General features: G+C 32.6%; 1 protein-coding gene across 1 annotated transcript; it reads right to left on the bottom strand.

The window, feature by feature from the left end:
- Positions 1-1,316: 1,316 nt before the first annotated feature.
- Positions 1,317-25,161, bottom strand: LOC106682889 (potassium channel subfamily K member 18). Its single transcript, XM_014423999.3, has 5 exons — positions 25,110-25,161; positions 18,658-18,828; positions 14,645-14,821; positions 13,099-13,267; positions 1,317-5,631 (listed from the first exon to the last, which is right to left on the bottom strand). The coding sequence occupies exons 1-5, from the start codon at positions 25,159-25,161 to the stop codon at positions 5,226-5,228; spliced, it is 975 nt and encodes a 324-aa protein (XP_014279485.2). The 3' UTR covers positions 1,317-5,225.
- Positions 25,162-25,861: the final 700 nt, after the last annotated feature.

Below are 25,861 nucleotides of genomic sequence, written 5' to 3'. Positions count from 1 at the left end.
ACGGTCTTGCCCAATATCACACCTTTCTCATCCTGCCACTCGACCTTAACTAATAATAAATAAAAGGTAAATTGTCTTTTGAATACTTTTGACTTGAAGATATATTTCTCACACAAAAGCCGGATCCAATCCATGGAGATGCGGTACCTTTGTAAAGTGGAAGGAAGGACACCACGAGATATAATAAAGAACAGTACTATTCGGACTAACCTCAGAGTTAAACTGGCTGAGAGCATCTAGAGGAGCACAAGCCAAAATGATTCTGATACCTTCAGATGGACCAGGAAAGAATTGCCAGAAAGACATATGAGACTCGCATGGAGGGAAGAAGGCCAAGAGTTAAGACCTTAAATAATTGTGAAACTCTAGGTCACAATTATTTAAGGTTCAAACTAAATTTAATGAGAAATATATCATCATATCTGAGAGTCTGGACCAGATATCTCGATCTTGGACTATTTCCCCCCTCCTGAACACTTTTTTAACACTCTCCTCCCAGGAAATGCGTGGACTTCCTCTTGGCCTTCTTCCCTCCACGCGAGTCTCATATGTCTTTCTGGCAGTTCTTTCCTGGTCCATCTGAAGGTGTCCGAATCATTTTGGCTTGTGGTCCTCTAGATGCTCTCCGCCAGTTTGACTCTGAGGTTAGTCCGAATGGTACTGTTCCGTACTATATCTCCTGGTGTTCTTCCTTCCACCTTACAAAGGTACTGCATCTCCATGGATTGGATCTGGCTCTTGTGTGAGAAATATATCTTCAAGTCAAAAGTATTCAAAAGACAATTTACATTTTATTTATTCTATATATAATTTATAATATGATTACTGGATCAGTAAATTAATTTGTTTTTAATTCTAATTTTTTTTTTAAATTAATGAAAATAAACTTTCTCAAAAAATGTCCTATTTTTGGAAGATATATCCCTCATTTCATAAATTATATCCGTTTTATAAGTTACTCTGCTCATGCCTCACATGCAGTCTTCAGGCTACTAGCAAGACAACTCAAATAAAAGTGATTTCTGTGTGTCTGTTTGGGTTAAGGATCTTGAAATGTTGCAGAATTTTACTTGAAGTTTTAGGACCTGAGGACCAGCGAAGCTCATTTAGTAAAAAAAATTTTTACTTACCTACATACTTTGAGATGACATTGGTCTTGTATAGTATCTGAATATCTTCTTTACAGACGAGGAAATTTTTAAGTCTATTGAAAGTAATTTCAGGAGTAATGTTTATATTAAAGAAGAACATAACAAAAATGCTTTACAATATCTTATGGGTGAAAATAACAATACAATATACAGTAAAGACATTTAATATACAAGTGGTATCATTTTTTCTTATTTATCAACATTGATTTTCAGGTATGTAGCTATATAAATTATATACATGATCATTTTTCAATACAAATACAGTCATTAACATATTTACAGTAGTATTTACAACAAACAACAATAGAGTTGAATAATGCTAGTAAGTAATACATATATACATAGTCTGCTTGATGATACGTCATTAGCAGATAGTTGGTTATGATATGGTGTAGTTTTTTTTTCTGTCTAGTTTTTTTTACCAAACTATAGAAGCTTTGATGAAAATTTGCTCATTGCATCATAAGCAACCATCCATTAATCTCATAGCATCCAACAGCCTATGGAGGGTAGGCTTAGTCAAGTGTCTAGGATGCAGGACTATTAATTTAAATGTGGCCTATATTTCCCAGCATTGGCCACATTAGGGAGTTAGACCTTAAATCCTCTAATTTAGAAGAGGAATAGAAGAAAAAAAAATACTTGTAAAAAGGGATCATAGTAATAATAAACATGTATATAAATGAAACACCAAAAGCATGTAGTGTTATTTTTAAATAGATTTTGGTTTTAAGCAACAGTTAAAACTTAAAACATATTAATTCATTTCTGATACTGATAGTTTCGTAGTAAATTTAATTTGTAGTTAGAAATTATTGTTCATTTATAATTGTTGACTAATTTGTCAAACTATCCTAACAGTCTTTAGAAGAGACATTATTTTTGAAAAAAAAAATATATATATATAAAGAACCCTGATAACCATCAAATCTTCTTATTTTAATTTTAAAATATATCATTATTTTATTTATAATTTCAACACTTTCTTGAAACTGGTTAATATTGTTTAAATAAATAAAATTTTGTCCATTCTAGTCTTCAAACATTTTTATTACATTTACAAGTCCAATGTTTCAGCCTATTTGGCCATCCTCAAAGACAATCTTAATACAATTTTAGAACTAAAACATTTAAAAAACTAGTTCATGCAGGCTATTCTGCCCAGGTCATTTATATCAGTCCTCTAATTACCCTAATTAGTCAATTTTCACATTAAATTAAAAATTGACTAATTAGGGTAATTTGAGGACTGATATAAATGACCTGGGTTGAATAGCCTGCATGAACTAGTTTGTTTAAATGTTTTGGTAATTGTATTAAGATTGTCCTTGTGGATGGCCGGAATGTCGGACTTATAAATGTAATAAAAATATTTTGAAACTAAAATGGATACAATTTTATTTATTTAAATAATATATCATTATGTTGTACACTTCACTTTATTTTTTAAAAAATAACCATTTTCAGTTTATTTATATTTTAAATCAGATTTTTTATTAATGAGAAAGTAATAGAAAAACAAATAACAAACAAACCGCATCCATACGAATTGTGAAATTTTAAAATATAGGATAAATATAATAATTGTTTTATATTTCATCCTTCTGAACACACTGCATTTTAATATATTCCACCCAGTCATAGTTCTGTTTAAATAACCTCAATTTTTTTTTTTTTATATACCGAAATACTTAAGACTGAAAGAGAAACAAATTAATTAATATAAGAGCCATTGTCTGTTAGAGCTACTTTCAAATTTAGGCACAAAAGTACATTAATATTTTTCTTTTGTTAAACTTTAGTTCATACTTATTAGCGACTCATAACCATCTAGAACAGAGGAGGACCAGAAACCACACCTAAGACGGAGTGATAAAAATTTATGGAAATAATTCAAAATGTCAAATATGGCTCCCAAACCAAAAATTAATATTTACTTTTTGGATCCGGTTACTCTTCATTTATTGCCAGTGGAGAGCATGAAAATATTTGAATGCGCCCTTCAGCATGTTTGAGAAGTCAAGAATACTGCCACCTTTGTTTCCAAATGTGAAAAACACTTGGCATGTTGGTGGTGTGGTCTTAATTGACCAAAGACATTGCTGGGACAGGAAAAATAAGTTGCTGCCAGACAGCAAATACAAAAAAAAAAGTTGTTTATTTGTAATCAATAATCTGCAAAATGATCTCATAAGATTAAAAGGGCAGGGAGAGGTAACAACAAAAAAAAAAAGGAAACTTTTTGCTGTATATGTTACATTATATCTTATACATCTTTCTATTTTATTTTCTGGATGATGAGCATCATTTTAGAGCATATTTTGATTAAAAAAATAATAATAATAATATAAACATATTAGCTTTTTATCTGACTACTGCAGACAATATCCTATTGTCTTGACCAAGTGAGAACACAAGAGATTGATGTTCGCTACTACTACCAGTATGGTTCCTTCCTTTGTCACACTTCCAAGTAGTAGTAAAATAAGAGTGATAAACGCACATGTCCTCATATTCTTAGTTTAAGTATATTGAAATGGTTTGAGAAAGAGATAAATATTAGCGTCTATTTCATATACATAAAATTAGTAATTTACAGAAAAGTGTTCAGATTCTTTTTATGCATTTCAGGGAGTTCCTTTGGCCAGAGAAGTCCAAGGCATCAAATTGGCAGTAAACTTAATTGAAAGAAGACTTGAGGCACAATTACTCAAAACGTTATTGAAAAAAAAAAATCAAATGGAAAAGCAAATTGCAGGAAATATAAAAAAGTAGTGACTGGCCAAAGGATACCGCAATTTACATAATGAGGGAACAGAAGCTCCTCATATATGAAATGTGTTCAACTTGCTAGAATGTGTGCCCAAACTAGGTATGAACAAAAACATTGAAGACAACCAACCTCCAAGTTTATAACAAAAGAAATTCTCATCACTTTTCTGAGACATTCATGAGTAAAAGTATATAAAGACAGAGTATATAAATGTTATAAGAACCAATGATCCTTATTGGTTGCATTTTAAGCATGCGAAAAAATAATTTTCAAAAATACTATCTTTAAATAGATGTGATTTATTTAAATTTAAAAATATGATAATACTTATGTTCAGGTGGAGGCTTGATGATAAAGAAAAAGGTTAAGAACCACTGGGCTAGAAATAGAGAAAATTTGATGGTATCAAATTGAATATTTAATTTGATTATATAGAGACGGTTACCCCTATATAAACCAAGAAGGAGATGGTTAGGGTTACATTGACCAAAACAGTTAAAATATAGTGTGAACTATTTACTGGTGACGTTTCAACCATATTCCGGGTCTTACTAGGTCAATCTAAAAGAAGAAGCATAAATACTTTTAAAATATTTAAAGGGACATAAATACTGACAAGTAAATAAAATAGAAATAGTAAGAAAATTCATATGTCATCAATATGTGTAATGTAAACAGTTTAACGATATCATGAAAATCATAATACAAAGGGAAAAAAAGGAAGAAAGGAGAGAATAAAACAAGGAATAAAATAAATTGACCTGTTTAAAGGGGTAGCGATTCAAAATATTGAATGTAAAATATATTAATTTGACTAAATGGGGAGGAGTGCTATAAGGGAAGAGGTATGCGTAGGTACTAAGAGAGTACAAGTATTTCATATGATTAAAGCTTAAATACATAATATGAATAAAAATTAATATTGTAGAGGTGTAGCAATATCCTAAGTGTACAATTAATAGATATGTAAATAAAGCTAAAGGGAAGTATGTATATAAATTTGAAGGGACTTTTAATAAATAGCTCACACTATTTTTTAGTCATTGTTTTTCAGATCAGAACCTGAACCATCTTATTCTTGAGTATTTTAACCTTCAATAAAATAATACAACAAATCCATGGCAATAGTATAGAAAGATTACATTTGGTCATGTTATATCAGTATCAAATTAAAGTAACAAATCCATATAAATATTCCACTTTTCTCTTCTGTTTAAATAAATTTGAAATTACTTCCATCCCATTTATACAAGGCAGAAGGAATCAAAAGATGTGGATACTAATTGTCACTGTTACAATTATCATACTGACAGCTCCTCCTTTTTGACTACACCTAATGAAACGGCAAGTTGGCGAGTCTTTGTTATGACCTGTTCTTGAACGAGGGCGAAAGCGGTGGCTATGACTATGAGGCCGACCAGGATGAAGAGGCATGTGAAGAGGAGGTGGATCTCTTGCTTCTTGCCCGGGAGCTGCCCGGAGTCCGCCAGACCGATGGTGGTGAGAGCGGAGAAGGTGAAGTAGAGGCCTTCGAGGAAGGAGAGGCGGTGCCAGGAGGCCCACAGCCAGGCACCCAGACAGACATAGCCCACAACCAGGGTCAGGGCCAAGATCGGCGGGGCCAGCGAGTTTGGGCGTCTCCTAGCCTCCCCCTCTTCCCTCCAGATCAGCGGGACTCGGCTAGGGGTGTCTGTTACAGCGGTGTTCCTGCAACAGATTTAACAAATGTAAATACTTCTTCAAAACCAATGGATATGAATCCAACAGTAGAATAACAATTTGTGTGGAAATATATGTATAAGAACTATTAATAATACTCAATGAGGTGTATATAGTTGACCGATATACGTTGTATTTATTAATAATACTCGTTTGTGTTTTTCATTTATTTATTTAATGTAATTTACAACTGTCCAAAAAAAAAAAAATACAATAAATAAATTGGATGAATGTTTCAACATTTTTCAAAATCTTGGGAAGGAACCATCCAATTAATGGTGATACTTCAAACATTAATTTAAATTAGGTTTCGGGCCAACTTCTTTTCAGACGCCTCGGAGGATTATGAGGGATTGTTAAGGATGAGATATTAAGAACTAATGGTTCAGGATGAGTAAGGATTTGGAAATGAAAAAATACATATCTATTTCGAGCCAAATCTGCAACGAAAGGGATGTAAGGTCTTTGTGTATGAGTTTATTTGTGACATAATAAGGAGCATCAAAGGTTTTACCATGGATTTTGGATTGTAAGTATTGGATACGGGAGGAATTTGATGGTTTGGTAGAGCCCCAGAGCTCAGTTCCGTATGTCCAAATTGGTCTGATTATCATAGTACATAATAATTTGTTGTAGTGAATGGGAAGTTTAGAGCGTTTGTCAAGTTAGGTGTTACAATTCGTAGCAATCAAATTCTACAAGCAGTTTCTTGTTGTTTCAGTCTTGTATGGTTATTACAAGTATGATTCTTTTGAAGATGGAATCCTAAGTTGCGAATCTGTTAAACAGGCGTTAGTGGAATATTTAAAAAGGATACTGTAGGATAGGAGGGTAGAGGTTTATGACGGGAAGTAAAAGTGATCTGGTGGGATTTGTTAAAATTTATTTTGATTCTCTAGTTTTGACACCATTCTTCAATGGATGTTATGTGTGTCTGTAGTTTTTGTGATGCATTTGTAGGGTCCTTGCTTACAGACTACACAAGTGTCATCAACATATGTTGTTATGACTGTGTTAGGGTGGGTTGGGATATCAGTTGTGTAAACCATATAGAGAATGAAGGTTAAGATACTATATTGGGGAACACCAGCTGACTGGGAAAAGAGAGATGAGTAGGTTAGCTTATGATTTACTTTAAAGGTTCTATCAGAGATGTAGAGTGGAATAAAATGAAATATGTAGAGGGAAGGAATTGACGAAGTTTATAGAGTAGAATAGAATTCCAGACTCAATCAAAAGCTTGTTCAACATCCAGGAAGAATACTCAGATTAAATTCTAACAGAATATAATTCGAAACTACGACAAATTCTTGCATCTGTTATACAATTTTGCAATCTTGAATATTCAACAAGTCAAGTATCCTATAATATAATATATGTACATAAACAATTTAACATTAAATTATTTTCAGAAAATGGCACCCACTCCCAATGGGTAAGTAGTCACAATGCTTCACTCAACGATTGAAATACTTCAATATTTAACTATTTATTGCATAGTTCATGCAAAATGCAACATCAATTTTCGTACTCGATCTACTCCGCTCTCGTCAGGCTGATCTCCAGTACAATTATATCTAAAACGACGATTACGCATTAAACTTGACCTTCCTACATCCACCACCACAAATGCGTACACCATCCTCATTCGACATCTTTCCTGGAACACGTCAACTTAGCGTGGGAGATGGATACAAGTAAAATGGTACGCTCCCACTGGGAAGCCAACGTGGAGATTCGGCACGATAGTCCAAAAGCTTGGAAAACTCCACTACATTGTGAAATTTGATGAAAACCGATATTCCATAAAAAGACATATCAACCAACTGCTGTTTGTTGTTATTGAAACGACACCCGAGAAAACAGTGACATTCGCTCCATCACTAAGCACTGTTCATGAACCAGAGCCGACCACCACAGGAACAAAACTCAAATGACCCAGAGTCAATGCCAGAATCCCAACACCAATCCGGAGTGCAGCTCCAACCTATCCTGAGAGGATCAGGAAGGGAACGCAGATAACCTACACGGCTACAAGACTATGAGTGTCCCTTCAAACTTGAAGAAGCATCAAATGATTAGTTATTTGTTATTAATTATTAAATGATATATTATTTGTTCATTTCATTACTATAAAATTAGCGAGTGAGGCTGTTATATATCGATCTATCGATTATATCAGCTCTCGCATCGATCTATCGATACGAGATAACACAAGTACACTATACAGCTAGTGTTTGGAAGGGAGTAGATGTGATAAAAATAAACTGTATTTTTTTTGTTTATAACTCATAAGTAGTTTAGCAGCTAATTTAATAAACAAACATTTTGTAAAGAACTAATTTTTCACCAAACCCTTTGGTTTTCAAAATAAAAACTAAGACTAATGATTAGCGTTTTTTACTCATTCGCTCTACTAAATTTGACGCACAAATCCGAGGGGACTTTTAAGGGCAGAATGGTCTGCTGGTATGTTGTTACTTCCTAGTATGGTTTAGAATAAGTAGGAGTTTTTTTTTGTCTGGGGTATTATTCAAAAATAGGTCCCCAGAATGGTTGCCATTTTACGTTACTTTTTTTTTCTTAGGCCTATCCTTTCTTGAGCAAAAGGGCCTAAAATATTTCAAGAAAACAAAAAATAATATATATAAAACAAATGGTGTAGATTAGTTTTAGAGAGACCATTGTATTCCCAAATAGTGTCAATTTTTTTAATAAGTAATTATATTTATTACAAAAATACATGAACCATTAAACAGATTGATACAATAATATGTTTTAAAAATCAGATACATATAAAAATGTTACCTAAAAAAAAACAGTTACCTAATTACCTTTTAAGAATTTATTGATAACAACCAAAATAAAAAAAAATTGCATGCTAATGAAATACCTTATCATTTTTTTTTTTTAGTTTTACATAAGATGGAAATTAAAATATCAATGTAAAGAATCAGTTTACTAAGTACATAATTCTTCCATGATTACGCTGGAAGGTTGAAAAGAAAGGATAAATGGTGCTAAAAAATTAAATAAAAAGAACTTGTGAGAATATTAATTTCCCAAATTCTATACCTTTTTTGATGAATGGAACTGTAGAACTTAAGATAAATTCATTGTATTCGACAAGATGTATAAAGACAGGAGGATAAAGACGAAGCTGACGTTATCAAGAGGCCGGGGTGAGCCTACAGCCGAAGAAAGCCTGTCGTGGAATAGATACAAGAACTCCATCACGACAGCATTCGTCCATCCAAAGCCTTCCTGAACGTCGTACTCTCCTCCACCACCGTATTCTCCGACACTAACCGAAGAGTACTTTTCGTACATTTTATGCGTTTTCTGGAATGCAGTGTGGCAGCTTCTAATCCATCGATCAACCCAGAAGTAAGCTTCTTCTTCTGCTTCCTTATTCTCAGTATTCATCAGCCCTACCACAACCATGTGCACTGTGGGTGGCCATGAGTTCGGCATATCCCATTGCTCTCCGGATTCCATTGTAGAAAATGGCAGACCACCCACATACTTTGATTTCTCAACTTCACTATTCAAGTACTTTATAGCCGATTTCGCATATTTGTCCTTATCAGATGTGTCGTAACATTTTGCCCATAGCGGAACAAAATTGCTTAGGTAAAAATAAGGCCTGGATTTCTTATTGACCCTGTCATAGTCGAACCATATACCCTTTTCTTCATCCCAAAACATCTCTTCAACCTTCGTGACCCATTCGTAGTGTAACTTCATGTATTGTTCTTGTTTATTCTCCATTCCTAATTTACCAAACAATTTGGCCAAATATCTTGCATTCATACACAAGTATGAGTTGAGTTCGACTGGTATAATGTGCCTCGTCTTGGTATCAACGAAACTATTAGATCTCTCGCCAGACTGGTCCACAAACCACTTGGAAGAGAAATCGAAACCAGATTCTGCAGCTGATTTTATGTCATTAAAGAAATCTTCAGTTTCGGTCCCACTGATATTCTCAGCAGCGTGAACATCTTCCTCATACGATTCAGGCCTCGCCCCCCCGGTTTCTGTGTTGTAAAGAGCCATTTTATACGTTTTCCCATTTTTTTCGACTTGTACAGTTCTTTCTTCTATCCAAAACAAGTATTCGTTCTCGAGATTCTCAATCTGATTTGCTAAGAAGTCGAGATCCTTGGTTGCATCAAAATACGTTTTGAACATCGCTATGTAGAGCGGTGGTTGAGATCGATTCAGGTAATAGACCCTCCCTCCGTTAGGAATAAAGCCCAAAACTTTAACTAAAGAACCAAAATTAAACAACATACCTTGTACCGTGTTGACCATGCCACACAGAAGGAGACCTCTGATGGTCCAATAGGAATCCCAATAGTAGTACTCCCTGAACCTGCCGCCTGGGACTATCATTGGGTAGGGAACGTAGATCTGCGAGTAGCTCATTGGGTTCTCGGCCACCTCTTCCATGATATTCCTTCCAAGCTGCTTCCATAGTTGGTTGAGATATATTGCCCAGTGTCGATAATTATTATCCTCGATCATCTGCACAAAGTAAGGTGTTTTTCTCCAATCACTTGGGTGCCAATCCTGGAATTCGGAACCTTCTGGATCGAAATTTTCGTTTACGAATTTTTGTAAAGCTGAACGAGACGGTCGATTATTCGTTTTTTGCATCATGATACCAAAATTTTCCTTGATTACATAAGTGCTGTATTTGAGCTTTTTATCGACAAACGTTTTGGAGTCGGCGTATAACTCAGCCATTTGTACTACATGCAATATTTTACCGTAGCAATAAATATCTCGGTCGCATATTGGCGGTAAAGCGTGGAGGCTGAGGATTAGTGAAAGGAAGACTGTGTTGCTGTAAAATATCATTTTTTTTTACATTGCTTAATTACTGCATCTACTAAGACACTCTAACGCAGAGAGCAGTTATATACAATATTTTCAATAAAACAACTGTTTAGTTGTTTCAATCATGTGTTCGATATGTGTTATATTTAGTGATCGTTATAGTTATATCAGAGTGTATTTAATTATAAAATAAACAGTTAATGATTTGCTTGCTGAAATCGATCATATGTGCTTGCTTCCTTAGCTCTTATAATTGCTAATTTACTTAATACTTACTTAAGGAACTATAAATGGAGCTCAATAATTATAACAAAACAACAATGATCGTATTGCTGTTAAGATTACACCATGTTAAATAGTAAATTCAAAAATAAGAGGCATAAAAAATACGCATTAAGTATATTTCTTGTTACTCGTGGGCGTAATAACCAAGATGTTGATCGCTCTGAATAAAACTATGATTTAATCTTTCTTGATTCCCTTTGAAGAAAGAAGTGTAATAGAGAAAGTAAGCAGGTAGGAAAAGTGAAGCCAAAAAGGACAATTTTAAGAACACTGTGGGCGCGGTAGAGGAGTAAGTGAGAAGTAGAAACCAATCACGAACTCCCTAATGTCTTAATTTACATTACAATAGTTGAGTTTCACATGAATTTCTCGAGAACGGCTGAATGGATATTCATTATTGATGAACCAAATTAAAAAAAAAAAATAGTACTTAATAAATTTTATATTTAGTTAAGATTTGGCGATTAAATGAAAAGTTTTCAGATGATTAAATAAATAGGGGACATTGCTATTTACCTTAACGCAAACCTGAGCAACGAGGGCGTGGTCAAATTCCCTCTTTTTTGGCTTCTCTTTTATTTGGAGAGTATATTATGGTACTTACTTATCAGTAAACCATTTATTGCAACCCTACCTAATACAAGATAGTTAGTGTCTCTATTTCTAGGTTTTAACAGTAATACTGATTCTTTTTGGTTAGAATCTAAGGACAAAAGATTACAGATGGTTATCATTTCCCTTGTAACTAAAAAACAAAAGATTTTGGTTCATCATTAGTAATTAAACTGGATATTAAATGGTAATTGATGATAAAAACATTTTTTATCATTTTTATCAGTTTTTGCAAACCTCTGGTTCTGATCAAGGGACAAAAGTGATTTTAATACCAATATGTATATCTCAAATGCAAAGTGGAAAAAAACATATATATTCCATCAAGGTATTTAAGTATTAAGTTTGATAACAACATGGAAGTAGCTATTTTTTGGAGAATACGTTAGTTTTTGCCAAAACCGAGTAAGCATTTGGATTCCGTATTTCAAACAACGATTTTTGCGGAAAAATGTTTACGCCAAAACGAGCCAAATTGAGCTACCATTTATGCATGTTTGAACTTTGATTGAATTGCTTAAATATATTTGCATGTTGAACCTGATATTATATATACATAAATATATATATTTTTTCTTAACCATAGAAGATCAGAATTAAGAGAAGAATTAAATATTTTTTTATTATCTACATCAAACACTAGTAGTCACTAAACGCTTATTAAAACCAGGGTTATGTATGAATTGGATTTTATGACAATTCACATTTTTAACTGTAACTCATTAATTGACCAACTATTATCAAAAATCATACACATACTTGCAAAAAGGAACTAAGAAATTTATTTTCGAGGCATTTTATCCTAGAAAACCTGTTTTAAAATAAAAATCCAAGGTTTGGATTTTTCTTTCAAAAAACGTATTTCTAATGTTATAAATTTTTTTCCCTAACACTTTACTTTATGGTGAAATATTGCAAGCGTACATGTGAAGTAAGATAAAATTGTAGGAATATTTTAGAAAAAATAAAAAAACTTTCATTAAACTTGGGGATCAATTGTTTTTTAGAATACAAAATCTAAATCTGATCTCGGTTTCGGTATAATGGCAACGTTTTACGTAAAAATCGTTATTTAAAGGCTTTTTGATGTTGTTAAAATTTAATATAGTAGTAATTTTTGGAAGATTATTAGTTGACCATAAGAGAAATGGAGTCTTGAATCCTGAAAGCTGAAAGTGAAGATTTAAAACGAAGAAGGGCGACCAATCACTTTTTGTACCTTTCTTGACCGCCACACGGACCTATTCCTATAAACATATCAATTTTTGTTTTTCTATATTAATATAAATCAGGAGTAAACTGTTTTGTGGGCGTGGAATTCAAATCTGAGGCAGGTTTTCGCATAAACCTACATCACTTTATAATAGCCGTTTTAAATGTTTATTTTATTTTATTTATTTATTTTTTTAAATATTGTTAGGAATCTTAATACTTTGATGCTTAATTGTCCACAATACAAAAGGGACATTTTTATACCGAAATAATGTTTCTACCTCTGACTAGAATCAGAGATAGAAAATAAAATGTTTTAGACACATCACCTTTCCATTTTTTCTAGGACTCGTGGGGCACATTGGTCGGTAATATTGGCAAGAGTCAATTATTTTGAGGCCTAAATTCAACAGTTTCTTCAAAATCCATGAGACTCATAGTATCCTCCCCTATATGAACTTATATCAAATATTATACATAAACTTATCTAAAATTATGCACCTTCTGATAGGCGAGTCCTCATCATCGGAGTCGTGCTGCATTGTCTTCTGCGTCGGGTAGTCGAGGACACTCTCCAGGGAAGTGAGCCTGCAGACGGCCCGACCACAGCCTCCTCCGACAACCTCCAGGCCTCTCGGCATCGACCTTCTCTCTTCCAGCTCCAGTCTCTCTGTTAAAATTACATGATGATATGTTCCAAATGATTAAAATTATTTTGAAAAGAATAAGAATAACGTTAAAAACTAAAATTGCAATCTACAATAGTATCATGGAAGAGTAAACTAGTGAGTTTGGGTGGTTAGGCAGTTCATTATGAAAGGATTGATATCAAGTTCGAGCTAGATCGTTTACATAAGGAACATTAAGGTCTTTATGGATGATTTACTTGTGACAAAGTAAGAATTGCGCATTTGGTTTGTAAGGATTGGATACGAGATTAATTCGAAGGTTTAGTGGAGCCCTAAAGCTCAACTCCGTATGTCCAGAATGGCCTTATTATAGTTATGTAGATCAGTCTTATGTAATGCACTGGAAAGTTTGTCTAGGAAGTGCTGTAATAGTCGAAATCCACGTGCAGTCTTTTCAGGATTCCAGGTTAGTCGTTTGTCCAGATGTAGTCCCAGGTAGCGGATACTGTAGGGCAGTCGGTAGGTTTACGACGAAGAGTAAAAGTGATTTGATGAGATTTATTTTTATCCTCCAATTTCGGCACCATTCCCCGAGGGTTGTGATATGGGATTGGGGAGTTTGGGATGCAATCAAAGGGTTATTAGTAACTGAGAACACACATGTGTCCTCGGCATACGTGGTGAGGATAATGTTCGGATTCGTTGGGATGTCAGCTGTGTAGACTGTAAAGGATGGGACCGAATACACTACCTTGAGGAACACCAGCGGATTGAGAGAAGAGAGATGAATAGGATCCATTGTGGTTTACTTTGAATAATCTATCAGTAAAAAAGAAAGGGATCATGAGAAAGTATGCAGGAGGATTACATTTACGGAGTTAAATAAAAATGAAATCCATTTTGCACTATAAAAAACACAACAACTAATTAACTAAAACTGAAAAATATTAATTGAACGAATATTTCGTAGGTTTTCTATATGTATGTTTAGGTTCTTTGTTTGTCGAATCGGCAATATTACTAGATTATTTTTTTTTTTTTTTTAAAGTGTCGGTTTTTGAGCTATATTTCTTTAAAAATATAGATATCTCAATATTTTTCAACATTTCTTATCCTGGAGATCTAACAGATACCCTCCCCAAGATAACTAATCTATTTTCAACTTTTAACATTCGTCTAAGCTCATTGCTGCAACGCTGAGACTTGACGACGGGGATAAATGTCCATATGTGAATACAGTGAATACTTGTGTTCAGTAATTCAATTCTAATTATGTAAGTCACCAAAAAAATATAAAAATATATCAATTGATAATTGAATATATGTATTGATGTCAAGACATTTTTAAGACCGACACCTGGAAAACTTTATTTATAAAATTAAACTGTCAAGTAAGTAAACATTCAATTCATACATACCATTTGGCTTCCTCCTCACAGAACATGTGCAGAGAAAGGAGTATGCTGACTGGATGAGTTCTGCAAGGATGGATCCGAGGTGCGAAAAACAGATCAACATGAGAGGTACGCCAACCAATGCGTAGACCATGGTAGCCAGTTTGCCTTCCGTCGTTTTAGGACCAAGGTTACCGCATCCTGCGAATTATTTATAAACATATTACAATATTTTTAGACTGATCAAAATATACTGGTAGTAGTGACAGGAGGCACCTGTAAAAGAGCGTTGTCGCTAATTTGCTTACCTCAGTTTTCTTATATAGTTCTAACTTACATCGCTAAGTATATATCACTTAATATTAGTATTATTTGGACAGTAGCTCAAAGAATAAGTTAAAAGAGCTCTCGCAAGTGAACCAACTTTTCCTTTCAAATATTCTTTTTCATGTTATTGTTTACTTCTAAGTTTTGATTAAAGTAATTTATTACAACATACCTAATGCATCATTTAAAGTAGAGTGAATATGCTAATATATGAGCTCTAATAGAGTTATTTACGTTTAATATTTCCCGAGATACAGTTTTTTAAAAAGCAACACTTCATGACAAAATAACAAAAAATCTGAAGTATTTAAATTAATTTTGGGATCGATTATATCTTATTATATTATAGTTATCAAAACACTTGTAAAATAAATATGATCTATTATCGTTATTCATATAATTTTTATCTTTTCAGAGATAAAGATGGAAATATGAAATGAAAAATTTTCAATTATTGTAATATATTAAAATATATAAAAAAAATTATATTTTATATAGCACAAACACATATATTTCTATAAAACGTAAGATGAGTTCCATGGATGGTTTTAATCACTAGAAAAAATGAAAAAATCTAACATTTATTTATTTATTTCACTTCATTTCAGATAAAAAACATGGGAAACAGATTAGAAAAATAGCTATACAAAGTTAATTAAATATATTGACAATAAGGATAGTGCTAATGTGTATTTTAAAGTTTATCAATCCCTAAAATATAAGATAACCTAATAAACTTTTACTTTTGTAAAATTTCACTATAATAAACTTTTTTTTCTTTTTTCAGACCCTCATATCTTTTTCTCCTTTTACTGCATATTTGCATTTTAAAGAAGCCTGAATAACGTAACTTCATGGTTTGGGTTAATTTTGGATATTTTCTGATAAGATAAAAAGGTGATGGGGCCCTTCCTCATATTATGTTCAATTAACTTTAATCCTAAAACTACAATTTAATCATCATTCAACTTTTGCCATCTTTGAGGTCCTCCTGAAGGTGAAGCTGACTGACTGAAGGAATTTGTTAGACTTTTCGTGTATTAATAACAATTATCACTTCTTACAGTAAGGACATCCCTTAATTTCGGACATTGTATGTTCCCATAGAGCCAGAACATCTTATATTTTTACATTCATGTTCCTACTACAATTTGTCGCATTATAAGATTTTGAAACACTTCTAAACGATCTCCTATACATATTATACATTAATAAATGGAATATGGTCCGGGTGCGGTCAAATAAAACTCAAATAGTAATAACTATTTATAATTATTGAGCCAACGTTTCCCCTCACGCTGCAGAACTTTATCAGGGCTGTTTTGACAGAAGTCAAATTCAAAATCTATACATTTATTGATTTTGTTGGACACAATCCGTGCAGCATAGCGGCCTCACGTTCACAGTGATGGTGAGAATGGTGAATGGGTAACTGTTCCTGTACCCAGGAAAAAAAGGGGACTTGACTCAGCACTATTGGTCAATCAGCCTCCTGACATCAGTAAGGTGTTCGAGCGTCTGGTACACCACTACCTAATGGAGCACTGCAATGCTGAAAACGTCGTACCATCGGAGCAACCTGGTTTCCAGAGGGGTGTCATCTGTGGACATCATTTAGCGAATCTCCAGGGGTTTACCACCGAGCAGATGAGGAGGAATCGAGTGACGGCATTTATATCATTGGACTGTAGCCAAGTGTTCGATGTTTCAACACTTCAAGTTCCCCGCCTCCTTTATCTTGGTGTGACTTTAGATAGTCATCTCACTTTCTCCAATCATGCCAAGAAGAGGCTCAAGCTGGCCCGACTTAAAACATATAGGCTGCACGCACCATTTGCTCACTTCACCGCAACATTCACACTGGTGCCTGAAACTACAGATATACAAAGCAATTATCAGACCAACTCTGCTGGTCCATGGTGCTCCTTTAATGAGACATCTCTACAAAACTAAGCCAAAGAGCCTGCAGAATTTTCAGGGATTCGTTCTTCGAAGAATCGTCAGGGGAACCAAGCTTCAGAGGGCAAAGAATAGTGAATTATCCGTGAAGAGCTCCAAATCCCCACTGTGCCGGAGTTCATAAGCCGATGACACATCAAATTTTTTGATGGGTTGAAGGCCTGCTCAAACCCTCTGTTTCGTGAAATTACCCCCCCACCAAGACCTCGGAGGTGGCAGTGCACTGTCCCGTTAGTTGAGGGAAGGACTTTGGACTCTACAGTCTAAATTCGTTACACTCACACCTAACCAGCGGTACGTCCCTCCCCGTTCCAATAATTCTTTGGCGTTAGCTACACGATTAACTACATTAATTGGAGCCTATAACTAACCTTACAATGCCACAAGGCAATCCAAGGCAATATTATACCAGTATACATTTATTATTTCCATTATGTATGTATGTATGTATTGTATGAATTTAATAATAAAGGAGGTTACGAAAAAAAAATTGTTTTTTCGAGTATGTATCTAGTAGTGTATAGTATCTTTAATTAATTAATTACCTTTCTTTCCTTATTCTTTCTCCCTCACCCACTTAATTTCTTATGCTCACCACATTTAATTGTTGTTACTGTATTACTTACTACTTTTAGCGTACATAACTTTATATCTTGTTATTTTATAAAATTGTTATTGTTATTTTTCTACTTTAATTTTGTTATTCTACTTACATATAATTAATCACATGTGGGTTTTCGTTATATTTTACTTAAATTTTAAATAATTTCCGATTTGTAAATGTATTTACTTAGTCGATTTTCGTATCTATATTGTTTTATAATTTCACTGTTAATTTTAATACTACTATATTATTATATACAGCTTCAATTTTTTTATAATATTACAACATGCATTTCCTTCAATATTACTGATGTGCTCTTATTATCTGTATCTTCTTTTATTTTTTTTTTTTGATCCCAGGACTTACAAACTACCAGTATTTATACATACCTCCTGTATGTATGTATTCAATAACTTATTTCGTTAGGAGGGTACGAAAAAAAGGAGTTTTTTCTTGAAAGAGTTTAAAGTCGGTTGCACCATCACAGTTTAAACTACGATTTCTTAAAGAAAAGTTAATCTTCAAATCTGGCGGTAAACTATACCGACCAATGATAGTAGGTTAAAATGAAATTCAGAGCAAATCTATGTTTAAGTAGGTAACCATACAAGGAAACTTACTTAGTTCCAGTTGGATCTGTTGTCTAAGTTGTATTATTGTATAGTTGTATAATTCTGTTTCTTTCCAAATTCAATAAAATAGTTTTGATCGAGATAGACGATTTGACATACGACTCGGCAAAGAATTAGTTGCTCAGAGAATAATGAAAAAAAGTAATCTGTCCTTTTTCAAATCATCACAGAGGTCGGATGAAGAATTTTTTCAGCGATTTCGACTGTCAAAAGAGGCTGTTGTATCACTTTTAAATTTAATTATACCCATAATTTCTACTTTAGCTTTAGGAATTGCGGAGTTTGGTAAAAGTTAATGTGACCAATCTGCTCCCACGAGTATGAAGTTGTCATAGCTTCAATTTTGAACACCTGACTATGAGCGCAAACAAGAAATCTTTTTATGATGTTCATGAAAGTATAAAATCCATTCACAGAGGATATTTAAGAAATAAGAAATAAATACTTATTGAGAATAAAGTGGCCAAGTCATTTGATATATATTTATATATATAAAATAATGTATGTGAAGATACCTATGGTGGTGATGACGCTGAGGGAGTAGAGGAGGGAACCGAAGAAGGACCAGTGGACGTCCTGCTCGGCGAGCCCCGCTTGGACAGCCCCTGCCACTTGTAGCTCCAGCTGCCGCAGCTCTTGGTGCACCAGCCGGGTCCAGTTCCTCTCGTACAGCACGTTCAGTCTTTCTGCAACATTCAAAGATTACGTTTCATATCAATGTGTAATCCAAGTTATGTTCTAAATAGAAAAGTATACATTTTTTAGGAACAGGGATCGATAAAGGGTTCAAGGGAACTCTCCAGTGCTATTAGGTGCATAGAGTATTTCAAAATTATAAATCCACAAGGAGGCAAGACGCCAGACACATACAAGAAGTCTAATTTAAGAAACGATTAAGACATAATTTACAAAGTTTCGTGGTCAAAGCGTTTAACCTCCGTAAAAAAGCACAATGTGAAAAGATTTGAGTAACGAGGATAAAATTTCAAGGCTAGAAAAGGAATGTAGATGAAAGCCCACGACTAAAAAAGTCCTGTAAGGAGCTTAATATGAAAAGCATTCTAAAAGAAGTTAGCAAAGAAGGTGGAAAATTCTCATTGAAAAAAAGCATAGAAGTATGGAGTTTCCAGATGGGAAAACAGTATTAAATAGCAAGTCTTAGTTTTCAAAAAGAAAATTAGAGCTAAAAACTGGTATCATAACATTGTTGAGATTTTATTTCAAATGAAAAAAGATTCAGTACTCAGTTTTAAAGGAAATTGTGTCATTACTCAAGGGCTTTATGTTACGGGGAGTGCCCATTTTAAGTCGTTTCGGAGTTACGTCGTTAACCGACTTATACCAGGAACAGTTTTATGTCAAAGTTTATTTCGAGATGCTGTGCTGCGAAAACAAAAATTATCGGGCTCAGTTAAAAAAACAATTTAAATAAAAATAAGCTATTGATTTTTTTATTATTATCATTATTTATTTATTGATATTGACTCCAAGAAGAAGACTAGAGTATTAATTATTGGCTACAGTAGAAGACCATCTTCTACTATTAAAAAAAATATTTTATTTATTGACATTTACAATTGTATATAAAATACAACAAGCAAATTTGAAGTAAGATGATAATGATATGATACACTATGTAGAGAAACTACCAATTGGTAGAACTCTCTCTCTAAAAATATATATATATATTACCGAAAAGTAAATTTGTCCGATATCCTGAGATAGACCTGAATTTAATTTGCACGTTCCTGAAAACCTTCACATTCGATATGCGTCAACATTCCGTGTATTTAATAAAAATTACTGCAACGACTCTCTTTATTTTTTTAATTATTAGTAGTTTTTTGTTATCGAAGAAAAAAAATTCATACTTCTCTTTTTTTTTATTCATATATTTTAGACGACGTTTCGGAAAAGCTACCCATTATTCATTCCATCTAAAAATTATTAATTAACTAATAAATCGGATTCCGGGATGTGAAGATTAAAATCGGAAATTGGAGCGGGTTCATGACATTCTTAATTTTTTAAGTTTTGTTGGATCCTAGATCATAAATTCAACAAAAAAAAAGACTACAAAATACTGCATTACTCTTAATATAGATATACACATATGTTATAAATATGGGTTTTACAAAAAATAAATTGTAATGGTCAAACTTTGACCAATTATTATGATACTGACCAAAACTTTTTATTCACTAAAATAGTTGGCAATTTAGAATTTTTACTGATTGTAAAGGTGGGGAAGAGGGGAAGTTTACAGATAAACAAAAATTTTGGTTTTACATAATTTATGACATTTACTCTTGACTATCTAAAATGAAATTATAATTGTAAAAATTATAAATTTAGAAAAAATATTTCACTAATCATGATACAACTTTATTTCGTGAAATAATCATTTGAAAAAAAGATTTGAGTAAAATTATTAAATAAATAATTTCAAAAATAATTTGCTTAGATTTTTAATGATTCATTTTAAAAATATCATTCCAAATAAATTTACAACAGATTAGATGAGTAACGAATGGCAAATTTGACAAATTTATGAGCACAAAATGACCCATTAGTTTGAATATTAATGTATGGACAGAATATAATTAGGGAAATGATAAACACTAGGGCAGTGGTAGTAGAAAGCAATGACGTCATTCTGGTTGTCTTGCAGGTTTTGTGTAGTTAAAAAATTGATGAACTTTTAATAAATTAGCTAACAACAGATTTATACAAAGCTTTGGATATCGTAGTTTTAATAGCGAATTATCGCCTAAAAGTTGTTTCACTAAAATCTGTGACATGGGCATATACATGTATAGGTAGATAGTAATTTAAGTGGAATGTAATAACGAGAAGAAGAGGATAGAAGGTTATCTACTGAGCAACCCCTTTTTGCCGAGAGATAAGTCGGGACAAGACTGCGGTAGAGACTCAGCCACAAGACTGGGAATGCCTCATTTCGGCTAATTGGCATACTCCCAGCGGCATCCTAGATCGGCCTCTCTCCCTAATGCCACTGCTTCACTGATAAGCTACAGGAGGCAGTGGATGGTAGATGTATCGGAGGTGAGCTTTAGGCAAACCCATTGCAACTAAATATCGGTTTTGGCTAAACTTATAACGAACTCCAAATCATCTTGCTCATTTTTTGTTACGCACTTAATACACTGTTCTATCTTTAAATTTGTTTTAAATTATGTTAAAATTAAAAAAATATGATTCATAAGTTTAATAAGCATCATAACAAGTTTAAATATAAGTTAATTAAGGAAGAAAAATATACGTATTTAACCTTTATCTGGGGAGATGGGGTGTGACAAACCCTAGGTTGCAATAAACGTTCATACCTGTGGACTCATTGGAATGTGAACTCATACCACCACGGCCTTTCCATACTTCTCATAACGTGCTTCGTTCTTGAAGCTCACAAATCAGTTGACTATGAATTCATTCACGGTAAATACTATTTGAATCTATTAGGGTGATTTTGCAAGGAATGCTTCAAGTGCCAGTTCGTTATTTTTCAGGGATGAATTTTTTTAAAAAATTTGTCAGTCAAATGCGCTAGTTAAAATCTTCTTTTTCTTTTTTGTAAAAAAAATAAAAATTTCGATTTTTTCAAAAATTGGAATATTATTGTGCTTTTATTTTAATAAATAAATTTTTAAATAAAAACTATAAGATTTATATTCCTGAATACATAAGGCTTTTATAAAATATAATTAAAATTATTGAATGCTGGTTTAAATAATTATTCATATTTCACAACGATTGGAGTTAATGAAATACGACCTTCCTAAGCACAATAGAAATTTTCACCTCCAAAATTTAAATTTTATTTTATTTAGTTTAAATTACATCTATTCAATTAACATAAACATTTCGAATTTTTCAAAATCTGTAAAGATTAGTACTTTTTTTTAAAGATTTGTTTTTCCATAATAAATATTTTAATTTTTAAAATAATATATTTTTAAAAATAATATACCCCTATTAATATTGTATTAACATTTAAAAATATATAATTAAAATTTTAAACTGTTGGTTTAAATAATTAAACAAATTTCATGACAATTGAAGTTTATGTAATCCGTTCTTCCTAAACACGATTGAAATTATCACCTCTAAAATAAAATATTACCTCTTTTATTTTATTTAGCTTAAATTATATAATATTCCAGAGGTTAACTGAATTATCAATTACTAACAGCCATTTTTAATCTTATAAATAATAGAATAAGCTGTCCAGTTACAATAAAAGCTAATGGACAGCTTTAATTGTAACTTAAAACAGATGCTCCCTGCTTTAAAATTGAAATATAGTGCTCCATAATTGGATCACTTATGTATCCATTCTGATGCATTTAGTAGATTAGTTATTGCTGAAAACATATTGGTAATGTACCAGTTTCCAAACTTTAATTAAATAATTGAATTGATTTATATACTGAATGAAATTTTATTATTTTTTAATTGCTGGGTAATTCCTAACTAGATTGAAAAAATATATGAAACATTCTGGTGATAATGAAGTTAAGAACGGCTAGCTCAACTATACTTTCTATAATTGTCTAACCTTTCGTTTTCATAATTATTTATTTCTCACTATTTATTTTGTAATTTTACTCTATAAACCTCTAGTTTAATTTTTGCCTACCTTATTTATTTTATCTAAACAGTTTTTCATATTTAGTTATACATAAAGGTAACTAAATATGCTTTGTTTAACGTATTTTTATATGCCTGCTATCTACCGGACGAAATTGCTCTTACTCACTTTAGAGGGCAACTCCATTCAAGTCAGTAAGTTTCTCTGTTTTTTTATATTAAATATTAATTCCTTTTTTCCACTCCCACATATCTATTCTCTCTTATCCCTTCCTTATTTACTTTTCCAGGCATTCCATATTTATTTTAACTTATTATTTTGTTTTATTGATCTATATTACTGTACATTTTTATCTATTGTAACATATATACCGTTTTCTTTCTTGTCCATTGTATCATATAAGTGGTTTTCTTTCACACATATTATTTCATTGAATTAAATTGTTTTCATTATTTTTAAACATTACTTACTTATTTGATTGTGTTGATTCAATAACTTTTCATGATGTTTATTTCTATATGTAAGATTCCACTACAATATTATATTAAATCTTCTATTAGTATCAATTACTATCTACTTAATTCATTGTTATGTATATGTATTTATAAATTTATTTATTATTATTTTATTTTTATGTTCTTCTGAATTAAGATTGCATCTGTTTTTTTTTTCTTTCTTTTTTTCAAGGACTGAAATAAATAAGCTTTGTTCATTTATGCATCTTTTCTTTCCGCACTCCGGACTATCTTCTCAATCAGGTATTCTAATTAGTAGATCTATCTATTTCTTAGTCAAAACTTTGCCACAAATGTAACTATTGTGTTAGAAAAAAATCCCTGCAGTATCTTGAATTCTACAAAACTTTATTATAAGGTTTTTGCCTGATTCGAAATGTTATCATTATTCCTGATTATTTATAAGGAAGGTTATTTGTATTGTATTTGGATGATAAGGTGAGGATACTTCCTCTTTATCTTTATACTTCAGAAAAACATCTTTATGGAAATAATCTACAGTAAATATCTTGACCCAATGACACAAATAAATGGAGAACATTATAAGCTCTATATTTAATCCAAGTGAGGATCCTGTAGTAAGTTATAAATAAAGCCTTCCAGACTAAATATCAGATAAGAGGAGTAACCTCACTAATCTTAACTAACAATAATTCGCCCGGAGTTAGACCGAAGACTATCTCTGCCTCTAAAGACACAATGGGAAGTTTCTATTGAAAAGATATTTCTCCGCTCTATCAGCAAGCAATCACCAATTTACGACGAAGCGATTGGACCGCTGGCAGTCGGACCCTTCTTCCGACGATAACTGAATTTCCTGCGGGAATTTTCCAATTTTCACCGACTAAGTCAATAATCGTGTTTATATTAGGTTTTTCCAGCCCTATAGACTTAGATTTTTCTCTCCCTTCTTTTTCCTCTTTTTTCCGCTCTTATTGCCGTTCTCTACCAGCCAGGGATTATTTAGCTTTTTCTTCCTTGTGCTGGTTTTATATATACACAACGGAGAGGCTCGAGTTAGAAATGTCAACATACGAATGTGCTTCAGAGAATAAGAGTATAACGAAACGATGATAATTTATAATACAGTAACAAAAAAAAGGTAAAACTTTGACTATTTGTTTGTTAAAAAAATAAAGTAAATTTGCTGTAGGAGACATAGTGACATGATACAAACATGTGGAGAATCTACCCACTGATAGAACTTCAATAACATTTCTAGGGGAGAAGATCTCGAGGCCATCTTCTTTTCAGACGCCTAGGAGGATTATTAGGTAATGAAGGAGAAGCCAGCTTAGGAACAAGTGGATTTGGGTGGTTAAGAAGTTTATCATGGAAGGAATAGTATCTGGTTTCGTGCCAAATCGGCAACATATGGAACATTGAGGTTCTGATGGCTGACTTGATTTGTGACAAAGTAAGGAGCGTTAAGGATTTTACGAAGGATTTTGGACTGTAAGGATTGGATTCGGGAGGAATTTGATGGTTTAGTGGAGCCCCAAAGCTCAACTGCGTATGTCCAGATAAGAATATAAAATTAAAATGAAAACTAGAGACAGAGTAAAAATGATCCAATACAAATTTTATCAAATTACATCCATTAATTTCGGTAACCAATGGGAAAATTAAGTTTCTGAAAACGTCTAATACTTATGACGTCACTTAAACCAATTTAGATTTTGTTAAATATATAGGTAATTGACCGTATAGTTTCAAATATAAAGAAAATTGTCAGGGTTGAGGTCAAAAAGAACAAAAATAATTTTCAACTATTTATTATCCAACGTTTCGCCCCTCTTTGTAGGGCTTCATCTGGGCTGTTCAAGATGATAGCTTAACAGACTTTCATTTACATTCTGCTTACACTCTGGTGAATCAATTTCCTTTGGTACCATTATATTTCGTAAATGGCTCGTCCGATTGTCCCAACTTGGTGACCCAAAGTTGTAGATTAGTGTAAAGTGAGCCTATTATCAATTTTATCAAATTCTATACACTACTCTTTTTTGCACACGCGCAAATGAATTTTCATACCTTCACTTATATTTCGAAATGGGCCTATCCGGTTAGGCTCAAAGTCGAAAATTTTTTAGGATCAGTGTAAAAATGGTTTAGTTTGAATTTTATAAAATTCCATCAATTAATTTTGTTAACTAATGGAACATCAATTTTCTGGAAATGTAATAATGTCTCGTCTTATTGACTTCACTCTGAAAGAGCAAATCAATAATTTTAAAATTATTTGATTATGTACTCAATAGATTTGAAGAAAAATAGAGAATTTTCCTGTAAATACAAATTAAAAAAAGAAAGAGGAAGAGTAGAGTTGATAAAGAAGGGACAGTGAGTATGTTATATTTGTCAGATGTTTTTTGTTTATTATAATATTATCTTTGGTACTAAAACTAACTAAACTTGGTAGTTAATACTATATTTTTATTTCTATCTGTTATAAATTGGAAACGAGGAAGAAAATCTATGCTCATGCCTTTATGCATAGTAAACCGAAGGCTATCAAATGGCTAAATAGGTTTGCTAAATACTGGAGAACGCAGGGAGGACACTGAGTGATCTATTGCCATGCGGAACGAGCAG

This window comes from Halyomorpha halys, unplaced genomic scaffold (assembly GCF_000696795.3).
Source record: "Halyomorpha halys isolate HHAL.00 unplaced genomic scaffold, Hhal_1.1 Scaffold448.1, whole genome shotgun sequence".
Classification (NCBI taxonomy): domain Eukaryota; kingdom Metazoa; phylum Arthropoda; class Insecta; order Hemiptera; family Pentatomidae; genus Halyomorpha; species Halyomorpha halys.
This window is presented reverse-complemented; position numbering and strand designations above follow the sequence as displayed.